General features: G+C 29.9%; 1 protein-coding gene across 1 annotated transcript in view; it reads right to left on the bottom strand.

The window, feature by feature from the left end:
- Positions 1-1739: 1739 nt before the first annotated feature.
- The window catches only part of LOC113388070 (non-lysosomal glucosylceramidase-like), a 19587-nt gene continuing 1730 nt past the window's right edge, over positions 1740-19596 (bottom strand). Inside the window, 16 exon segments of the mRNA XM_026625480.1 lie at positions 1740-1928; positions 2171-2434; positions 3470-3713; positions 3909-4046; positions 4204-4357; positions 4451-4580; positions 16434-16548; positions 16865-16978; positions 17121-17197; positions 17199-17244; positions 17315-17441; positions 17500-17730; positions 17800-17923; positions 18391-18553; positions 18801-18945; positions 19223-19383. Coding sequence (XP_026481265.1) covers positions 1740-1928; positions 2171-2434; positions 3470-3713; positions 3909-4046; positions 4204-4357; positions 4451-4580; positions 16434-16548; positions 16865-16978; positions 17121-17197; positions 17199-17244; positions 17315-17441; positions 17500-17730; positions 17800-17923; positions 18391-18553; positions 18801-18945; positions 19223-19383 — 2422 coding nt within the window.

The raw sequence follows: 19596 nt of genomic DNA, 5'->3' as shown, positions 1-19596 counted from the left end.
TTTCTCGAAATGTATTTATCATAGAGACATGCGGTTTTTTTTAAACAAAAATTACAAAATCATAGAATATTACGTGATTTTCTTCTTTTTTTTTGCGCCGTCGTTTTTTAACCAGGGGGCGCCAAAGTCGGTCTTGCAAAATCGATCTCTTTTGCGGTGCCACAGATAAATCCGTTGCGCATCGCCCGAAACAAAAAAAAAAGAAATTACGTTGAAGAAGAAGTTTGTTTCCAGTCCCCCTACCAAAATGAAAGAAAAAAAGCAAGAAGGAAAAAAATGGCAGCTATTTTAAAAAAAAGTGTCAAAGAAGGCCTTTTTTTGGGACGAGAACCTTCGCAAAATTTTTTTGCGTAATGTTATCAAGTTGTTTGAGGTAGGGGGACTCGGTATTGCAGTGGTAAACAAATTAAAAAAAAAATGCAAGTCGATCCGACTTGTAGTTTTTGTTTAATTTGTGGCACCGCATTGAAAAAAGTCAATTTGAGAAAAACGTATTTAAAGTTTGAATATAATGTACTAAATACACCATTAAATTTAATGTACGAAATACACCATGGTGTTCAAAGATGCTGACACATTAAAAAGGTCATGTGCATGAGGTATTATAATGAAAAAGAGGAATCTGGCATACAATAGCTCGCGGAGCGATAAAAAAACGCTTTCAGAGGATCATACATATAGAGAGATATATATCTATAACTTCGTCAAAAAAATAGATATTGAGATGATTTTTTTTTTGAAATGATTCTAAGGTTTTTATCTTTCATAATATCAAAAAATCTCAAAACCAAAACAAAGAAAAATAAAAAAAGAACAACCCCCTTAAAAATCTACAAATGCGTGCATTATGCACATAACAAAAATGTTATTTAATCACTCACACGATGTCTCTTAGGTGAGTTAATTCAAATTAAACTATCGAATTTAGGAATTAAATAGTCACCATCCAAAAAATCTAGGTATAAGTATAGCGTTTTGCTTCAAGGCAAAACTTCCCGATATGTGTAAATAATCGACATAATCAGTAGATTTGAGATTTAGCAACTTTCGATATCGTGACGATAAAATTATCAACTGTTTTTTTTTGAAAAATTAAAACATTTAGCTTTTTATTAAAAACTAATCAATTTTCAAATAATATCTTTAGAACTGGTTTTGAATTTTCAAAATCAGTTCTGGATATTTGGCAAAAACGTTGCCGCAAAATTTTGAATTTATTTTATAATTACCAATACCAATTAGCTCGGCTGATTGTTCCTCAAGTTAATCATCGTGATTCCTTATCAAATGGCTTTTAAATATTTGAAATCGATGCAGTTGTTTCCCAATTAAAATACTATTTCCAATTATAATTTTAAACGATTTAGAATGACTTGGAACATCACCAAACATAAAATTAGCAAATGATTTTCTGGCAAAAACAAACTTCGGAAAAATAATATCAATACCATCAATTCTACATGTTTTCCAAATAAACTGTTTTTGTAAATTGTATATCGATTCGTTATGTATAATAGAAACAATGTATAAAAAATATATCACACAAAATTGTTAGCACAGTAACTAACGTTGATTGCAATTCAGAAAGTTCGATACTTCACTAAAAACACCGTTGTACCACGATCGCTAATATCTCACATTACTATATCATCAATCTTATATTATATAATAAATCTTTATTATTAAAAATACAACTTAAAATAAATTATCACAAATTCAAATAATACTTATATGTGTCTTCATTTCCTTTTGTCTTTTCTTTGTTCCCAGGCAAATTGCATGGACCAAATACTGAGCGGTCTCATGTATCCAATAGCACGATAATGTTTTTCAGCATATAAAGCTTCAGGTGTTTCAAAGTTCATGCCCATTTCGAATAATGATTTACTCAAACCTTCAGCGGTTTTGAATGCTTCTTCAATCATGCCCTGCAAAGAATAAAAGCGGGAAAAATTAATCAAGTGTTTCTGTCTCATAAATAAAAATCATGCACAAAGTACCATGTAGCTATTGATATTATTTTGAAAATGTTTTTTATTTCAAACTTAAAGTGGCAAAGCTACTGCGATTTGAATTTTCTTAAAAAAACGGAACAACATTATCTTTAGTCAATAAATTCTTAACAGAAATATTCGCTGTTCAAAAGCTTCAAAAAACTGATAAGCATTACCTCGAAGATCATAGTAGAAGCAAGGGCGTACGTAACACCAGTCCATATTTCTTCAGATTGAATTGTTGTTGGGTCAGCACAACCCTTACGAGAAATTGCATCCGAATCTATATTTTTATTTACACTATCATTACCATCCTGGTCATCAATAGCATCAGCTGGAATAAACCCATTGACGGCGCCTATGCTTCCATCACGAAATGACATTACATTGTTGTGGAATATGGTCTTCAAGGCATTTTTTACTCTATCTTTTGGAAAAACCTGCAAAATATATATTTATTTATATATGTGTGTGTATTTGGTGACAACAACAATGGACCCGTCCTGGAGTAATATCCAATTTCATTTAAAAAATATATTTAAAAAAATGGCCCCTTGGGCGCAACGACTTCACATGGGATGAATAATCTTACATTGTACTTCTAGTTGGAGTTTGCCACAGACTACAAGATTCGTATTAGAATTTAACTTACCCAAAGTATTTACAATAATACTTCAGTAAAAAAAGCATCTGGAAATGCGTTCTTCATATATTTATGAAGCAAATGAACATGCGTCATGGATATAAAAAATATGATTAAAGTAAAACTTCTTTAGGCGCGACTAGGGTGTAAATCCGTACAAATGCAACGGAAGTTGCATTACGCCCGAACTGTACGTCATTCGCTCTCGATGAAATCATTTCAATACGGGTCGATTGTGATTAGCAGTCGTGTATGTGAATAGAGATCTGTCGTTGTATGCGTACCAATATCAACAAGAAAATCGACATAGATAAACATTTTAAAGTTACATCGTAGTACAAATCTTGAAAAATGCCTGAATCAGAAGAATATTTTACACTGTTCCTTGAAAATAATAAAACAAATTAAACATTTGTGCCGTATACTAAACGTAAGTTTATTGATTAGAAATTATTTCAATCATTCGTAGTTTCTATTAATCTCTGAAGTTATTAAAATGAAAAAATATTTTATATGCAAGACACATATTACAGCTGTTCAAAGAATGAGATTATATCGCCAGCAAAAAAGTAAAAAAAATACAAGCAGTCAATGAATGTACGTTAATTTTAATTACATGAAGTTATTCAAACACAATTACATGATGAGTGATGTTGCAAATACAATATTTATTTAGGCGTTGTTTAACATAATCCACTGTGTGAACGAATATTATAGAATTTATTAATCAGCAATTACTTCATTTCAATAAAATATTCAATTTCAAACCTACCGAAACTTTTAAAGTTTTGTAATTAAATAATCAAACAATATATACAGTTTTTATAAATACCTCATAGTCAAATCCACAAAGCTTCATATACCAATGTCCGCATAGTTGATCCGACATTATTGTATTATTCCGTCCTGAGGTGTCAAATCTGTAATACTTTCCATTCCAAAGTTTTTCATCAAACGATTTTTTCCCTTTATCCAAAATAGATTTATATCTATCAAAATCATCTTTATAGTTTAAATTGTGGGCCATATCCACAACGCAATGCAAGGCCGCCAGCCATAACCCAGCACAATAGGCACTATAAATATAAAATGATTTTAGTATAAAAAATAATAATTATATTATGAAAAATTGTTATTAAATAATTGAAAATCTCCATATACCTCAAAGAAACAAATAAAATAGTTGACTATTAAACATTAACATAAATCGATCAAATGCATTCATCGTCAACTATTCTTTTAGATTGCTATGACTGTAATAATAAACTAACCTGGGTCCTTTCATAACCCATGTGTCATACGTTTGATCAGGACTATCACTATTTTCTATCAATCCATCGTCATCGGTATCCCATTTCAAACACTTCTCAATCAATTTTTTGCTTTCGTGGTATATTTCAATCAACCATCTAGCAAAAACAAAAAAAGATATTTTCATAAAACAGATTATTTGTTCAAATAAAACTGCACTCAATTATAACAAGATTCCTATCCATTCAGGTTTTGGAATGGCATAGACTATTTAAAATTATAAATATATTCGTATAATTTTAGAAATATGCGTACTTGTCATCATACGTTTCTTCCTGCGAAGTTCCCTTATTAAAGTTTTTCATGCGATAGTCTCGATACAACTGTAGTACTAATTTCACATTAAGGTCCCTCCACTCTGATACATCATGAATTGGATATGTATTAACTAAAACAAATGGCTCTTCCCCTAACAAAGGCGAAAAAATTAAATGCGATTGTAAACCTATTTCAACAAATCAATATTTGGTTAAACTTAAATATTCGAATATTAAAAGCTCACATGGGTCTCCAAGATCATGAGGAACAGAACATTTGATTTTGCGTTCCCCTTTCAGTCCATCGTATAAATATTTTACTTCGTCTTTTATTTCCAAGTCAATACTAGCAATGAATTCCGTTTGGAGCACCATCTAAAAACATAATTAGAGGTACAGATTTTGGAAAGACTATTGTTCCCAGATGCACATTGCCAGAAGTTTGAGATTTGCAAATAACTTCACCTATAATAAGTTATAACAATTATACATAAAATTTTATCAAATAATAGAAAAAAATTGCATATTCATATTTTCTAAAGTTTTAGAATTTCAAAATAATAATCGAGAAACTTAATAATGTGTTACGAAATATTCTCTCAGTAAAATGGAAAACATTTTTTTTTTATTGTTCATTTGTTGACTTAGCGTATACACGTACATTAGTCATCATACATTTTATAATTAATCTTTACATCACTTTTATTTTATTTGCTTGCATATAATTGTATAGTGCACCATATATCCTTTTCTTTGTCAAAAATATTCTAAAATTGGGTAGGAGAAATTTTTTTTCTTTACTATCTCCCACTATAGTTCTTGTCTACCTTCCCGCGCTCGCACAACATGATATCAAGCAGAAGTCATGGTAGTAACTTGCAAATATAGTTCGGATTGTATCACAATTAAAAGTATGTAAAAATTTCGTCGCAAAAAATAGGACAACCGTTGCGTTGTCTTTGAATATGATATATTTCGCGTCATTGGTGCAACCTCTATCTTTTGAAATTAAAAATTTAATCTCAGAGAAAAGGAAAGCAAGACGCAAATGGCAGTCAACTCACTTTCCATCGGATAAGAACACATACAATAACTTAAGCAATAAACTAAAATCCAGATTGAAAGAAATTTCTAACCAAAACTTCAACAATTACGTATCAAACCTAAATAGATTTGATAACTCAATCTGGAAACCAATTAAAAACAAATTAAAACCACGTATTCAAAATCCGCCTGTTAGATGGGATGACAGCAATCATCTATCTTGGGCTAGGAGTAATGCAGAAAAAGCTAATTTATTTGCTCATTATTTAAGTACAGTTTTCAAACCAAACCCAGATTACTCTAACGCAGCGGGCCTTAGCTCAAATATGATTCCTTCTCACAACTCAATGAATAGCATAAAGTTCTTTTCATTAAAGATTATAATTGAAGAGGTAAGTAAACTGAAAAATAATAAATCTCCAGGATGCGATTTAGTGACGGCAAAAATGTTGAAAGAACTGCCAAAGAAGGGATTCATCCTTCTAACGTATATATTCAACTCAATAATTAGATTAAATTATTGGCCAACTCTCTACAAAACATCTGTAGTAAAAATGGTCCATAAAAGCGGAAAAGATCCTAATATGGTTACCTCATATAGACCAATCAGCCTTCTACCAATTGTTTCAAAAGTGCTCGAAAAACTCCTGCTTCAACATATCTTAACTAGCGCGAATATATTTCCAGAACATCAATTTGGCTTTCGGAGTCAACACTCTACAATTCAACAGTGCCACAGAATCGTAAGAGTCATCAACAATACCTTCGAGGCCAACAATTCTGTTCTGCAGTCTTTCTAGATGTGAGCCAGGCTTTCGATAAGGTGTGGCACAAGGGACTTTTATCGAAGATTAGATCGCTACTTCCATGTGGTTATTATAATATTCTAGAATCTATCTCGCCAATAGAAAATTCAAAGTACGGGTCAACACTGAAACTTCAATATCTCATCAGATTGAGGCAGGAGTTCCACAAGGCAGTGTTTTGGCGCCATTTTTATATATCCTATTCACTAGTGATTTTCCAACTTTACAATCAACCACAACAGCTACATTTGCTGACGACATAGCAATTCTTTCGACACATGCTGATGCATCTAAGGCTACGCTAATTTTACAAAGGCATCTAAATGTTATAGAGGATTGGACAAAAAAATGGAGAATAAAAATAAATGAAAGCAAGTCTAATCATATAACATTTACACTGAACAAGACAACATGCCCAGGAGTACATTTTTATGGCCAAGCAATTCCAAGCACCGAATGCGTCAAATACTTAGGTATGCATTTAGATCGCAGGCTCACGTGGAAGGACCATATTCGCGCCAAATTAAAGACTATGAAAATTAGAACCGCTGAACTATACTGGCTACTGGGACGCAAGTCAATTTTGTCGATTGACAATGAACTTCTAATTTACAAGGCAATAATAAAACCCATATGGACTTATGGCATTGAATTGTGGAGCTGTGCAAGCAAATCCAACATAGCGTTAATGCAACGTGCCCAATCGAAAATGTTGAGGCAGATTACTGATGCTCCGTGGTTTGTTAGTAACAAAACTTTACACGACGATCTTCATATTGATTTATAAACAAAATAATACAAATCAACAGTATAAAACATTTTCAAAAACTACAACATCATTCAAACAATATAGTCTCTCAGCTTCTTGAGACATCAACTTCAAGAAGACTGAAGAAGAAGCTGCCCGAAGATAATATGGAGGAACCTTAGATAATATGAACAGAATAATTGAATCATTTATTGAAGTGATTCTCTAAATATGATTGTAATATTGATCCGATAAATTTATATGTGTGTTTGCAAGTATGTGTGTATGTGTGTGAGTGAATGACATAAGCCAAATAGCTCATAGAATAGTCATGTATTCTGATTGCTATTGAAAATAAAAATTAAAAAAAAAAAAAAAAAAAAAAAATGGTGCAACGTATCATAATTAAAAGTATGTAAAAATTTCGTCGCAAAAAATAGGACAATCGTTGCGTTGTTGTCACTGCTCATAGAACTGCTGTACAAATAATTAAAAAATCTCATAAAACATTTTATAAAGTAAACTGTTGAGAATTTTATTTTAATTTCATTGATTAAGCATAGCAAAATTGAATCAGCCACATTTCAACAATTATCCTAAAAATATTGTAAATATTTACTTAGTTATAGTTTTAGAATTTTTTTATTTGATAGTTTTTTAGTAGATATCGGGAAGAGTTGATTCTGATATAGAACTTTTATTTTTGCAGTATTGATCAGTAATAAAATATTTTACACATTCACCACATTCATAGGTGCGGTAATTCTGGCTATCAAGGTGTAATGATCTCATGATTCGATCCACTAGATAATTTAACAAATAAACCCATAGCACTATGCATAAAATCCAATAATAAATCACATTAATCTTCCATATGCAAATAATTAATTTTAATTAATTAACTAAATTAAAAAAAAATATTTTCCATATGCGAATAACGAGTATTTTCAACTTCAATGTGTATTTTTACATAATCATGTACAAACAGTACAAAAATGTCAAACATGGAGTAATCTAGAAACTTGCAAAGCATTCATATGTTATTTTTTTTAAATCGACGATTTACATAAAGTAAATAAATGTAACAAAAATTGAGTTTTTAATGAATTATCAACAAGTGTAAACACAATTGCTTTAATATTATCATAATAGAATGAAAAAACCACAGAATTAAATAAAATAGAAATTGAACAAGAAGGAAAAATTTTAAAAACTTGAAAAAAACGGGTATAACGTTAAAATTTATAATAGTATTAAACGAAATGAAAATACGTGTAACTAGTATGAAATTTAATAAAATCTAGTACATTATGTCGGAACACAATGAGCAAAATGTACCTAATCGACCCATCATTAAAATTAATAAAGGAGGAAAGCCTGTGGAAGGACGAAAAAGTAATACTTTTAAAATGATAGACTTTTGTTTAAAATCGATAGCAATAATTTAGTAATAATAAACATAACTATAATATTAATTAAAAAAATAAACTTTCACGATTCTACTATATTAACAGGTGCAGCTCGAATGCAACAATTATTTTATGCTGTTAGTCGCTTCATAGGTTATACAAAAGGTAAGTCACTAAATGAGTTTAAACATTTTCAATGTGATTGTTATCAATTTATACTTTATTCATTTTCATATTTAGGTACTGAAGCCGAAGACAAAATTGGAATAACACAGCCAGTTGTAGATGAATCTCCAAGCTTAAGACCTCCAAGGACATTTTGGACTAACAGCAAGTTTGTAGATGTTTTAACGTATAAAATTTTTAGTGAATTGAGAATTTCAAAAGAATAATTCGTATAGCCTTAGATTTCATAAAAAATAGTAGATTTAGACAAAAGCTTGAATCCTTTATTGATTTTTATTATTATTAGGGTAGAGCGGGGTTAAAGGTCCGCGGGTAAAATGTCCACCACAGATACCTCCAAAATAAGTAAAGTTAGGATTTTTTTAACAACAATATTTGAAAGTAGAGGGAAAAGACATTAAACTAGCCTCGATCTTGATACATACAAAGTCGCTATCGGAAGAAAAATAGCAATGTTTGAAAATTCATAACAAAAGTGTTTTCTTTCTTTGTTAGTTTTTTGGTTGTGTGCACTGTTGCTCAGTTTACGAGAACTTAATATAATTTTAGGTCCATGATATTGATTTGATTTAATAGTTTTTATATAGTAAAAGCTTACATGTGGGTGAGGTAAAAAAGACCAACTCAACCTATACCTTGGCAAGGTGTAACCAATAAAAAATAGTAATTCAAATTAAGTTAAAAACAGCAAGTTCATAAGAGATAAATTATATAAATAGTTATTCCAACTCTGTTGATGATTATTTTTGACGAAATACCAAATCAAGTGTTATCTTTGTAGAAAATATACCAAGGAAATTAATATTTTATATTGGTATATAATATAGTTATTAGTTCGTAAAATTCCTTTAATATTTAATAATCATTAGACCTGTTTGCCTTCTGGCTGTCCCATTTTACCCCGCAAACACAAGGTGACAATATTTTTAAAAACAGCAAAAAACACATTTCTACAATGGTGAATAAGCTGGGAGTTTCACTGAACATAGTCAGATAGTGTTTATTTGATATGTGTTGTTTATTTCGATGTAGTTGGTTTGGTTTTTAGAGTATAAATGCAAAAAGTCAAATTGTACCTATGTGCCCCGCCCTACCACATTGTTGGTCATTAATCAATAATTTCATTAATTGAAGAAGAAAACTGGTCTAATATTAACCTTAGCTTTTCGATATAAATTATTAGGCAATTGAGAATTTGTTTTATTTTTAATGAAAATTATCTTTTGTGACAGATATACTGGAGAATGGAACTCTTTGGGAATGTCCGGAAAAGGTGTTTACGAAATGCCCCATTGTGTAGTGTACGAAGGCGATATGGATGATGGTTCGTACCTGCTTAATTTATCCTAATTATAAACAGCCCTTCAATATATAACTAATAGGTATTATACTAATGTTTTAAAACAACAAATCTTATTCATAATAAAGTTACATTCATATTTTCTTAAATAACTCGTGCAACATATATAAACTTGCATGTCATGGCTTAAAATATATATTACCGCTGTTTTTAAGTAATATTAAATGAATAATTCAGATATTTCTAATAAATTACACTGTGGAACTAGGTATGTTTCATGGAAAAGGGGTTCTAAAATATCCAGATGGAAGCAAAGTTGTGGGAGTATGGCAGAAGGGAAAGATGATATCAAGTAAATTTGTATTTCCTGATGGTCTGGAATTTCAGGCAGAAGATTGGAAATATTGTACTAAAGAGGATAGAAGGTGTTTACTTGTCGTTAAAATGATTTGACTCAGTTTGTAAAATTATTAGTCTAATAACTCATGAAAAATCTGGTGAATGGATATTCCATTTATATCTTTTTGCAAAACTTTAGTTCGAGTTTCAATAACCCTTCAATGGATTTATTGAATATTGATTAAATTAACATTGGAAAATTTGTACCAAAAATTTGTGTATATGCGCACAGAATATCAGCCTGCTACAATCTCAATTTCTGTTATAGTATAGCAAATTATTTAACATAATTAACGCACTAATTAACTTCAATCAATTATTGATGTAATCAAGTAACCATGGTATCACCATGTGAATGAAGCAATATAATTGCATAGTCTTCAGAATCCTGACAATTCATTGATTTTGATTGCTATAGATTAATTATTGCATAAATATATTTAATTAACTATTAAATAATTTCAAATATTTTTAGGTTTTGGAAAAGCATGCAGAATGGCTTACAACCAGGAACAAGATCACTAAAAACAGATCGACAACCGACAAGAACAATTCCACCTAGATGTTATGATAATGAAGAAGGTTTCTACGATCCAAAAACTAAATCCTTATTGGATCCAGAAGATGATAAATTTGAGAGGATATTAAGAGTTCCCACAGATAAAGAGGTGCTAATTAGATACTAATTAGTATTTTTTTGAAAAATCTTAAACAAAGCGTACTAATATAAACTATGGTATACATGGAGTCAGTACATTACCATTTTTGGTTTAGCTGTTTTGTTGCAAACATCTTCAATTTTACGAGATAAACTTCAGACAAATTGTTTCTTATGGTATACATCGGCAAATTGTTTAGTATGGTATACTTCAATTATGGTATACATGGAGACAGTACATTATCCATTTTTGGTTTAGCTGTTTGTAGCAAACATCCTCAATTTTACGAGATAAACTTCAGACAAATTCTTTCAAAGTTTTCATTTTATCACCAGAATTTTCAAGTATTTACAAGTTAGTAATAACTAAAGCAATTTTATTATTCTTAAATTTTAGGCGGTTTGGATTGAAAAACATTGTAGACATGCATGGCATGAAAACACAGGATTCCAACCACATTTATATAGAGAGTGGCAGAATATACGAAAAGATCTGGAAACTGTGCCCACTGTTGTTGTTGAGGAAACAAGCTCAATGGAAATGGACATATTGGACGAAAAACCACCGCACACTGTTTATGCATCATTGTATGTGCAACTACTTGCCTTCATTATTAAGATGATAATTAGGTTATAACCTATTTTTTAAAAAATTTCATTAACGCTTTGCTCACGAATTAAATTCTATCGTATTGAAATCATAGACATTACACTAAATGAACTGCTAGTCCTCATATGTTTTCCGTTGTATATAGTGCTTAAACATAGAAGCCATGCCATTATAATATTGAAACTAGTGGGGTACATGGCATCGTGCCTTAAGGCAAATTGCTAGAATTTCCCGTACCATAATTAAAAATCTTGGTACGGAACACAAAAAAATTTACACAAAATGTGTACACATTATTAAAATCTCTATAAAATATCTAATAATTTGAAATACATATGTCGAATAAACATTTTTGACCGAAAAATGGCATTTTTTTAACTTATTTTTATTCAGAGTCCATAACCGCTTGACCTACCTTCCCAAAAATTTAATCAGTTCTTCATCTTGTTTATACAAGTAAAATCTTGTTTGAATTATTAAAATCAAACGCTCCGTCCTGGTAAAAACTGAGTTACCGTTTTTGGAACAATTTGCCCCTTATGTTCGGAACGGCTAGACCTGCCTTCACTAAAAACTAATCAGCATGTCTCCTTATCAATGCAAATCGAATGTTTTTCGAATTATTCAAATCGGTTGATCGGTGTTCCCGAAATCGTCGACAAAAATTTGTATCCGCACACACACATACATCCATTTTTTCTAAGGTATGCCAAAATGTTCAAAAACCTTTGAAACGTAAAGATATATAAAATTTCTCATTTTCGATTTTTTTGCGATTACTATAACTTACCCTATGGAAAGTTAATATTTGAATTAACTTCACTATTATGATAAATATTATTAAATATTATTATCATTTCTTACAAAATTATCAGTCATCACAATTGCTAAACATAAAACATTTAATCAAGCGGGAAAGTTCCGCGATTGTCGGCAACGTTCGTTCAGCAAGTGACGTGATTGATAATTAACTAACTTAACTAGTGACAGTAGCACTCATTTTGCGCTCGATTAGCAGTCCATGTAGTATAAGATCTATGATTCAAATACGTACCCGGTAGCTTTCTTCTAAATTATTAGTAAAATTTATGCGCACTCTTCGATAATGGAATATAGTCGAGTTGATCAATAAAGAATTAGTTGATTAATTTCAAGCAGGCATTATGACCAATCTTCAAAAAATGAAAGAACATTATATTCTTTTAACAAAACTGTCTATCTTTATTAGAGACTTATTAGTACATAACTCAAAAATAGTTTCGAGCGGTTTTTGTATTTTCAAAGCTAATTTCAGCATTTTGCAGTTGAAAAAATTTTATGTTTAAATAACAGGAAACATTGTAACGTTTTATCAAATATCTTTTTGTTTATGAAATCGGTAAAATTGTTGAGAAAACATCGACGAAGGTGCAAAATTTGCATTCACATAGCACTAGAAATCTAAATATTACAATGCACAATCTATATATTAAATGCATTTCTTTTTAGAATTTTAATAAAAAAGTAAACAAACTAAAAACAAATACAAACTTAAAGTAATTATGTGCAATTGCAAATCAATAGTTTACATTATTTGCAAGCTGGAAATAGGAAACATATTTTTTAGTTCTCTATTATATATAAATAATGCTGAATTATCCATAAAAAATTTGTAAACTTAAAATTTCTAAATAAACATAACAAGTCATACAAAATAATCTATATACATTTATTTATATAGGGTACTGCTGGGCACAAAGGTCTATTTAGAATTAGAGCAATTATATTGTGAAAACCAAATCAATTATATCACAACAAATAATATAAATCGAACAAGCAACAATCTGGCTATGTTAAGTAATACTCGCAGCATTCATCATTGTATAGATGTCTTTTTTCCGGTTTTCTCAAAAATTTGTCACCTGATCCTTTTCCCAAAATGAACTTAAAATTAACAATTATCTTATAAAACAATTAAATAACGTATACCTAAAAATTATATTAATGGGCGTCCATTAATCACGTGAGCGAGTTTTTGAGGATTTTCGGACCCCCCCTCAACCTTGTTGATACATGCGGATATTCAAAATTACCCCCCTACCCCAACAAACATCACGTGTATTTTTAGTTACGTGAAAAAACTGTTAAATTTATGAATTTTTTTTTGAAAATGTTTGATTTAAAAAAAAATAGTTAAAAAACAAAGTTTAGGTGATATATCTTACTACAGGGTCCGACACTCGAAGTGTAACCAATTGAAAAAGCCATAAATTCAGTTTGAAAAATTACTTTTACTCGATTCAAAGTACAAAATGTGTAAAAATAATATAAAATTTAAAAACAATTCACTTTTGCTCGATATGACCCACCTTTTGCTTTGACTATGGCCTTTAGACGGTTCAAAAACGAATCGCATTTGGCCGAACGTGGTAAATTTCCGAACATTGTGTCTTCCGACGAAAAAATTTTTACAGTTGAGCAATTCTTAAATTCTCAAAACGATAGGGTTTACTTGACCGACAGTTCAGACAAGAATTTGAGTCATCGATTGGCCACCAGGAGGCAGCACCTTCCACAGAAAATCGTTTGGGCCGCTATAACCGCAAACGGCGGAAGTCACGTTCGGCCAAATGCGATTTGTTTTCATGCTTCCCTCATGCTTACGTAAACATTTTGCAATTAATGTAAAAAAATAAAAATACTATATATGACGTAATCATCATCCAGACTCTCCTGCCTCCCATGTCAACCCAAAATAAGCAAATCAACAACCCCCCGCCCCCCTATAGTGCTTACGTAATACTTGAACGGTCCCAAACTAAATTTATGGCTTTTTCAATTGGTTACACTTCGAGTGCCGGACACTGTATACACCTCCCTCACCCGCGTGATATTTCGTGATTTTTTGTCAAAATTCCCCCCTCCCCCTGAAAACCTCACGTGATTAATGGGCGCCTCCTTAAAGTCTCGCAAATTAAAGAGTATGCTTAAAGCAAAAAAAAAAAACTAACAGCGAAAGAAAATACTTTTGTTCTTTTGTTATGGATTTTATCTCCCGATTATCATTGCCATTTATCTTCAGAAAGCAGCGTCGTAAGAATCGAAGTGTTGGCTGGTTACACATTTTTTTCTCTCTACTTTCAAATATTGTTTTTAAAAAATACATAACTTCACTTGTTTTTTACCCGCGGACCTTCGAGCCCCGCTCTACCCTATATATATAATTTTTATCTTTTTGTTAGTACTTCTCATCCTGGATTGGACCCAGGCGGGGCCGCAGGCCTTATTGGACCAGAGGACAACCCAAATGAAGTAATACCAGAGCGCACGCATGTGTCGATTAACGATAATGAAAACTTATTGTAAGTGATAATGAATTTAAATGAAAATCGATCGTAAGTAAAATACATTTTACAACACATTCTTATCTTTACGATTTCAGAATAAACTACCCAAATTCGTCAGATGAGTCCGCTTCGATTGAGGATTATAGTTTGGATAGTGGAGGTTAAAATTACGAAATAATATTTATTCAAATATAAAATTAGAAAAACATCTAAAAAATTTACATCTAAAATGTAATTTGAGAACTTTTTCTTTGTTGCCCTTTATCATTAACCCTCCGTCGGTCGGCGTGGTCTGGCCAGACTTTTTTCGACTTCAATTTAAAAAAAAAAACTTATAGAACTTGAAATTTCTTGACTTAATGAAAAAATCAGGACAAAAAATATATAGAAGGATAATTATAAGGATATTAACTTTTTTATACGTCGAACGGTCGGAAAGGTCTGTCTACTAGACCACCTATACATTTTGTATAAAATATACGCTTTTTGATATATGTAAGCCAGTATTTTGTCTTTTTTCGTGGTATTTTCTATTCAAACTGCATTGTATATATTCTTTGCTGTGTGTTGTAACATGAATGTTAGTATTTTCACAACGAGAGTTCCTTGAAAACCTACCAAACTTATTGGTATTCGCAAACACTGAAAATCGGATGAGTAATGCGCACATTATCAACAATTTTTCTACCCGTACTGCGTTCGAAATTTTTTTTTGGCAAACCTGTAGTGAAATTATATTTTTCACTTTGAGTTTTACAGCTCATTTTAAAGGCGACGCACCTCATTTCGTTTTCATTTGAATTTCACATTCATTTCAAAGGCGCCGAAAAAGAATAAATATTGTTTTCCATTGATATAAAACAGAAAAATTAACAAAAAAGCAACGATTTTTTTATATTTCTTGATTTTTTTATATAATATAATATGTAATATTTTTATTATAAGCAAGCTCAACACATGCAAAAGACGGTAAGAAAAAGAAAAAATCAAAACTATAAATATTTACTACTAATAATCGTTAATATATAAGACACCAAAAACTCATTTATCCCATATAAATGCATGTAAAATGAATTGTGGTCCAGCCAGACCTTTCCGACCGTTCGAAAGTGAAAAAATATCCGACCGACGGAGGTTAATTAATTATTAAATATTAGTTATTTTATTTACTGTATCTACTGTTGACAAAAAATAGATTATAAAATTTTCATTTCAGACGCGTATGTATATAAAATAAATAAAAAAATAAACATAAAATGTTTTCAGATTCAAGTACAACATCTAATGACTATTAACTTGGATTTCGATTTGGAAAAAGTACCATAAAAATATCTAAAAATTATGGTGTATAATTTATATTAACTTATGATAGAGCATGTGAACCCAAATTATTATGAAAAAGTAAAATAAATAGTGCTTTCAAATTTTACTATATTTTATTGACTCATTCTAATTCTAATTGATTAGAAAATATAAAAACTACAGTAAGAAGAAAAGAATAATGAAGATAGAAGCTTTCATGAATATTATACTATTTCTATGTTGAAAAGGTAATATTTTCTGTGATATTTTAATTAAACACAATAAAAATAAAATGCAAGTTTGTTCTATAAAATTAGTATTTTACATACTAAATGAGATACACAAAAGACTTTGACATGTGTTTAGTAATTTTGTAAATGTGAGTTATTAGGCTCATAAACTCATACAATAGTTTAAAATATTTGCAAAAAATAACTTACCTCAAGTTTAGGCCACAGCATTGCAAGTGCTTGTGATGCATAAAAATGAACATCATAGGTATTATACATTCGATACTCGTGTCCTTCCAGATAAGCAAAACGTCCATAGATGTATCTAAAATTAAAACAAAATATGTTATTCATTAAAAAATTTAATCATATTTGAATATAGATATAAAAGCTATATGATGCTAATATAATACAGTAATTGAGCCGATGCTAATTTTAATTATCAGAAATTAATTACAAATTAGTTGACAAAAATTTACACCATAGAAAGATTGAGAAATAGATAATATAGAGCTCAGCATGCTAATTAAAGTGTGTGAATAAAAACCAATGTTCATAAAATTTATTACATATATCAAATGCCTTGATGATGTTAATATGTATTACATTATTAGGAATATTTATCTGTTAATATCAGATACCTTGGATCGCTTTCATCAAATTCGTTGTCCTTGGGAAGAATACGCACAGTGCCTCCATCGCTCACATAATATAATTCATTGAATAGTGATCCTTTATACCAATCTGGCAATTCACTGCAATAACAGACAATCTCAAAAAATTTGAAATAAAAAGTTTTGCATAATAAATTAAAAATTTTGAAAATAAAAAAATATAATAAATAAATTTATGTTACCAACTTCTAATTACAATAACCCCAGTTATCAATAAACTAACCTGTCATTCAGTATAGGAGATTGCCAGTTATAAATTTGCTCTTCCCACATTTTATAATTTGTTAATGCATGCTCACACAATTAAAATGCCTGCATTTTTACCTTCGAAATATTTCGTATAGTAACTAAAATCAAATTGTAGCATAGATAATGTGAATAAAATTCAAGTAGTTACAATTAGTTCAAGTTTGATACCGTTTGTATAAATTCTTTCCCATGAAATGAATGCTTGGCATATCCCAACTAAGAGCAAACTCAAAATCGCAAGAGTTGTTTGGTGCAATTTTGCTCTGAGCGCAAATGGCTACTCCAACATCTTTACCTTAATTGAAATTTTATCACTTTTACATGTAATGTCTTTCATAAAATTACAAACAAACCTTTAAATGCGCCGTCATCAATTCTTTGTGTAAAGCATCCATTTTCATACAACTCTTGCCAAAACTTCCCACCATTACCGCAAGGGTCAAACTTGTCACATGTAGAAACTTGTATATTTTTTACGTTATTTCTAGTTGATAAATTGTAAGTACAAATCATATTATCAATAGCTTGGCTAATGCATACTGAGGTTATATTTTCATTAGAAACTTTAAATGAAGATGCATTACCTAAATTTCATTATCAGAAAATAAATAAAATAGTCTTTGAGTTACTACAAAGAATGTAATAACATTTACCTTCAGCGTCTTGTTTTGCAGTTCCAGTTCCATTTTTGAAACTAAAAGTAATACTAACAGTTCTCTCTTCAGAACAAATATTATCTACAGACCATACGAATACTGCACACGGTAAGCAACTGTCCTGATGAATTAATAAATATATTTTCAATTCTTGTTTGACCACATATATATAAATACATTACACTGGTCTCCAGATGAAGTAGAAGTAGATAAAAACAAAGTGATAGCTTTTTATAAACTCTTTGTGTATAAATAAAATCAATTGTATTTTATTACCAAAATAAAAGAAATACATAAAATAAAAAATGTTATAAATTATCACTGCATCATGCAGCTTTTCAAACCTAGAGGTAATTTTCTTATTTTAGAAATCAATTAACTCATCAGTTAGCTGAATATTATTATTCAATTGCATTTGAAATGTAATGAATAATACTGCATTTGCAATAACAAAATATATTTGAATTTTTGGAAAATATATACATACAGCAAATTCAAATATGTTTTGTATAAATTATTGAATAAATAAAAACTAGTTGTAACGCTAAAAACAATAAGTATAAGTATAGAAGTATGATAATAACTTACTTTATATTCATGTGGAATTACTGGTGATACTTGTCTACATGTTAGTTTTATACCATATTCAGACAAATCATATTCTGTCCAGGATCTAGGATACAGCCCTGTATAACTACATTTATCAGGATTTAATTCCCACTGCCAACACTCTAAAGGTTTACTTGGTTTCCTACAAAATTTAATAAACTTAAAGTAACAAATAATTTCATAATTATCATTTAAATTGAGGCTGAACAATTTATTTATTATGCTACTGGTATTATCTCCTCAGAGTGTGAATATTCACATGAATTTATTGTATCACATTCTTAGAGTAATTTAATTTTCAATTAACTTAATTTTTATACCATGTTTGAAATATTCCATAAATACTGAATCAATAATATTATAATTAATCTTTAACGATGCATACTTACTCATATGTAGACAAAACACTCTGAAATATTGTTTTTTTATTTGCATCTTTTATATTTATTATGAACTGATTAGCAATTACAGTGTTATATTCATATTTTCCAGGTCTTAATTGAAATCTACAAAATTCACCTCGAAAGCCCCGACCTGTAATTATGCACAAAAAATTAATTGAAGCTATAAGTTCATCAAATGAATAGTCATCAATGATATCAATAGATATTTAGATATTTATTTAGATATTTATTTATATATAATAATAATACATATAATATTATATACATATAATTATAATGATATTTCTTTACCAAATAGCTCGAAATAAAGTATTGTTCAAAGAATAATATTAATCAGACATCAAATTGATAAAATGTCGTAATATTCATTACACATGCAGAACTTTAATTCAAACTCTCATATTTACCAATTGTTCCTGAACCTATGCCAATGGGAACTCCATATATTCGTTTTCCATTTTCACAGTGGATATAATCCATGCATGGCCTTCTTCCTTCTCTATATAAATGCCAGTAATACCAGACATACCTAAAAATAATTTCAATAACAATTATTAGAACATTCCCACTCATTAACAAATAAGCAATTAAACATATAATACAAATAATGGATGTATATAAAATGAGAGCACAAATGTTAGAAAGTTTTTAGAAAATATATAACAAAAAGATGGTATTCATTATACTAAACAATACTATAACCAATGTCACTAGCAAAATATTAAAATGACGATTATTAAAAATTAATTGAATTACAAATCTTCTGCACTAACTTTTTCAC

Source organism: Ctenocephalides felis, unplaced genomic scaffold (genome assembly GCF_003426905.1).
Source record: "Ctenocephalides felis isolate EL2017-DRISC unplaced genomic scaffold, ASM342690v1 CF-g0.4_SCAFFOLD_03572, whole genome shotgun sequence".
Lineage (NCBI taxonomy): Eukaryota > Metazoa > Arthropoda > Insecta > Siphonaptera > Pulicidae > Ctenocephalides > Ctenocephalides felis.
Note: the sequence above shows the minus strand (reverse complement) of the source record. Positions and strands in the feature narration are given on the sequence as shown.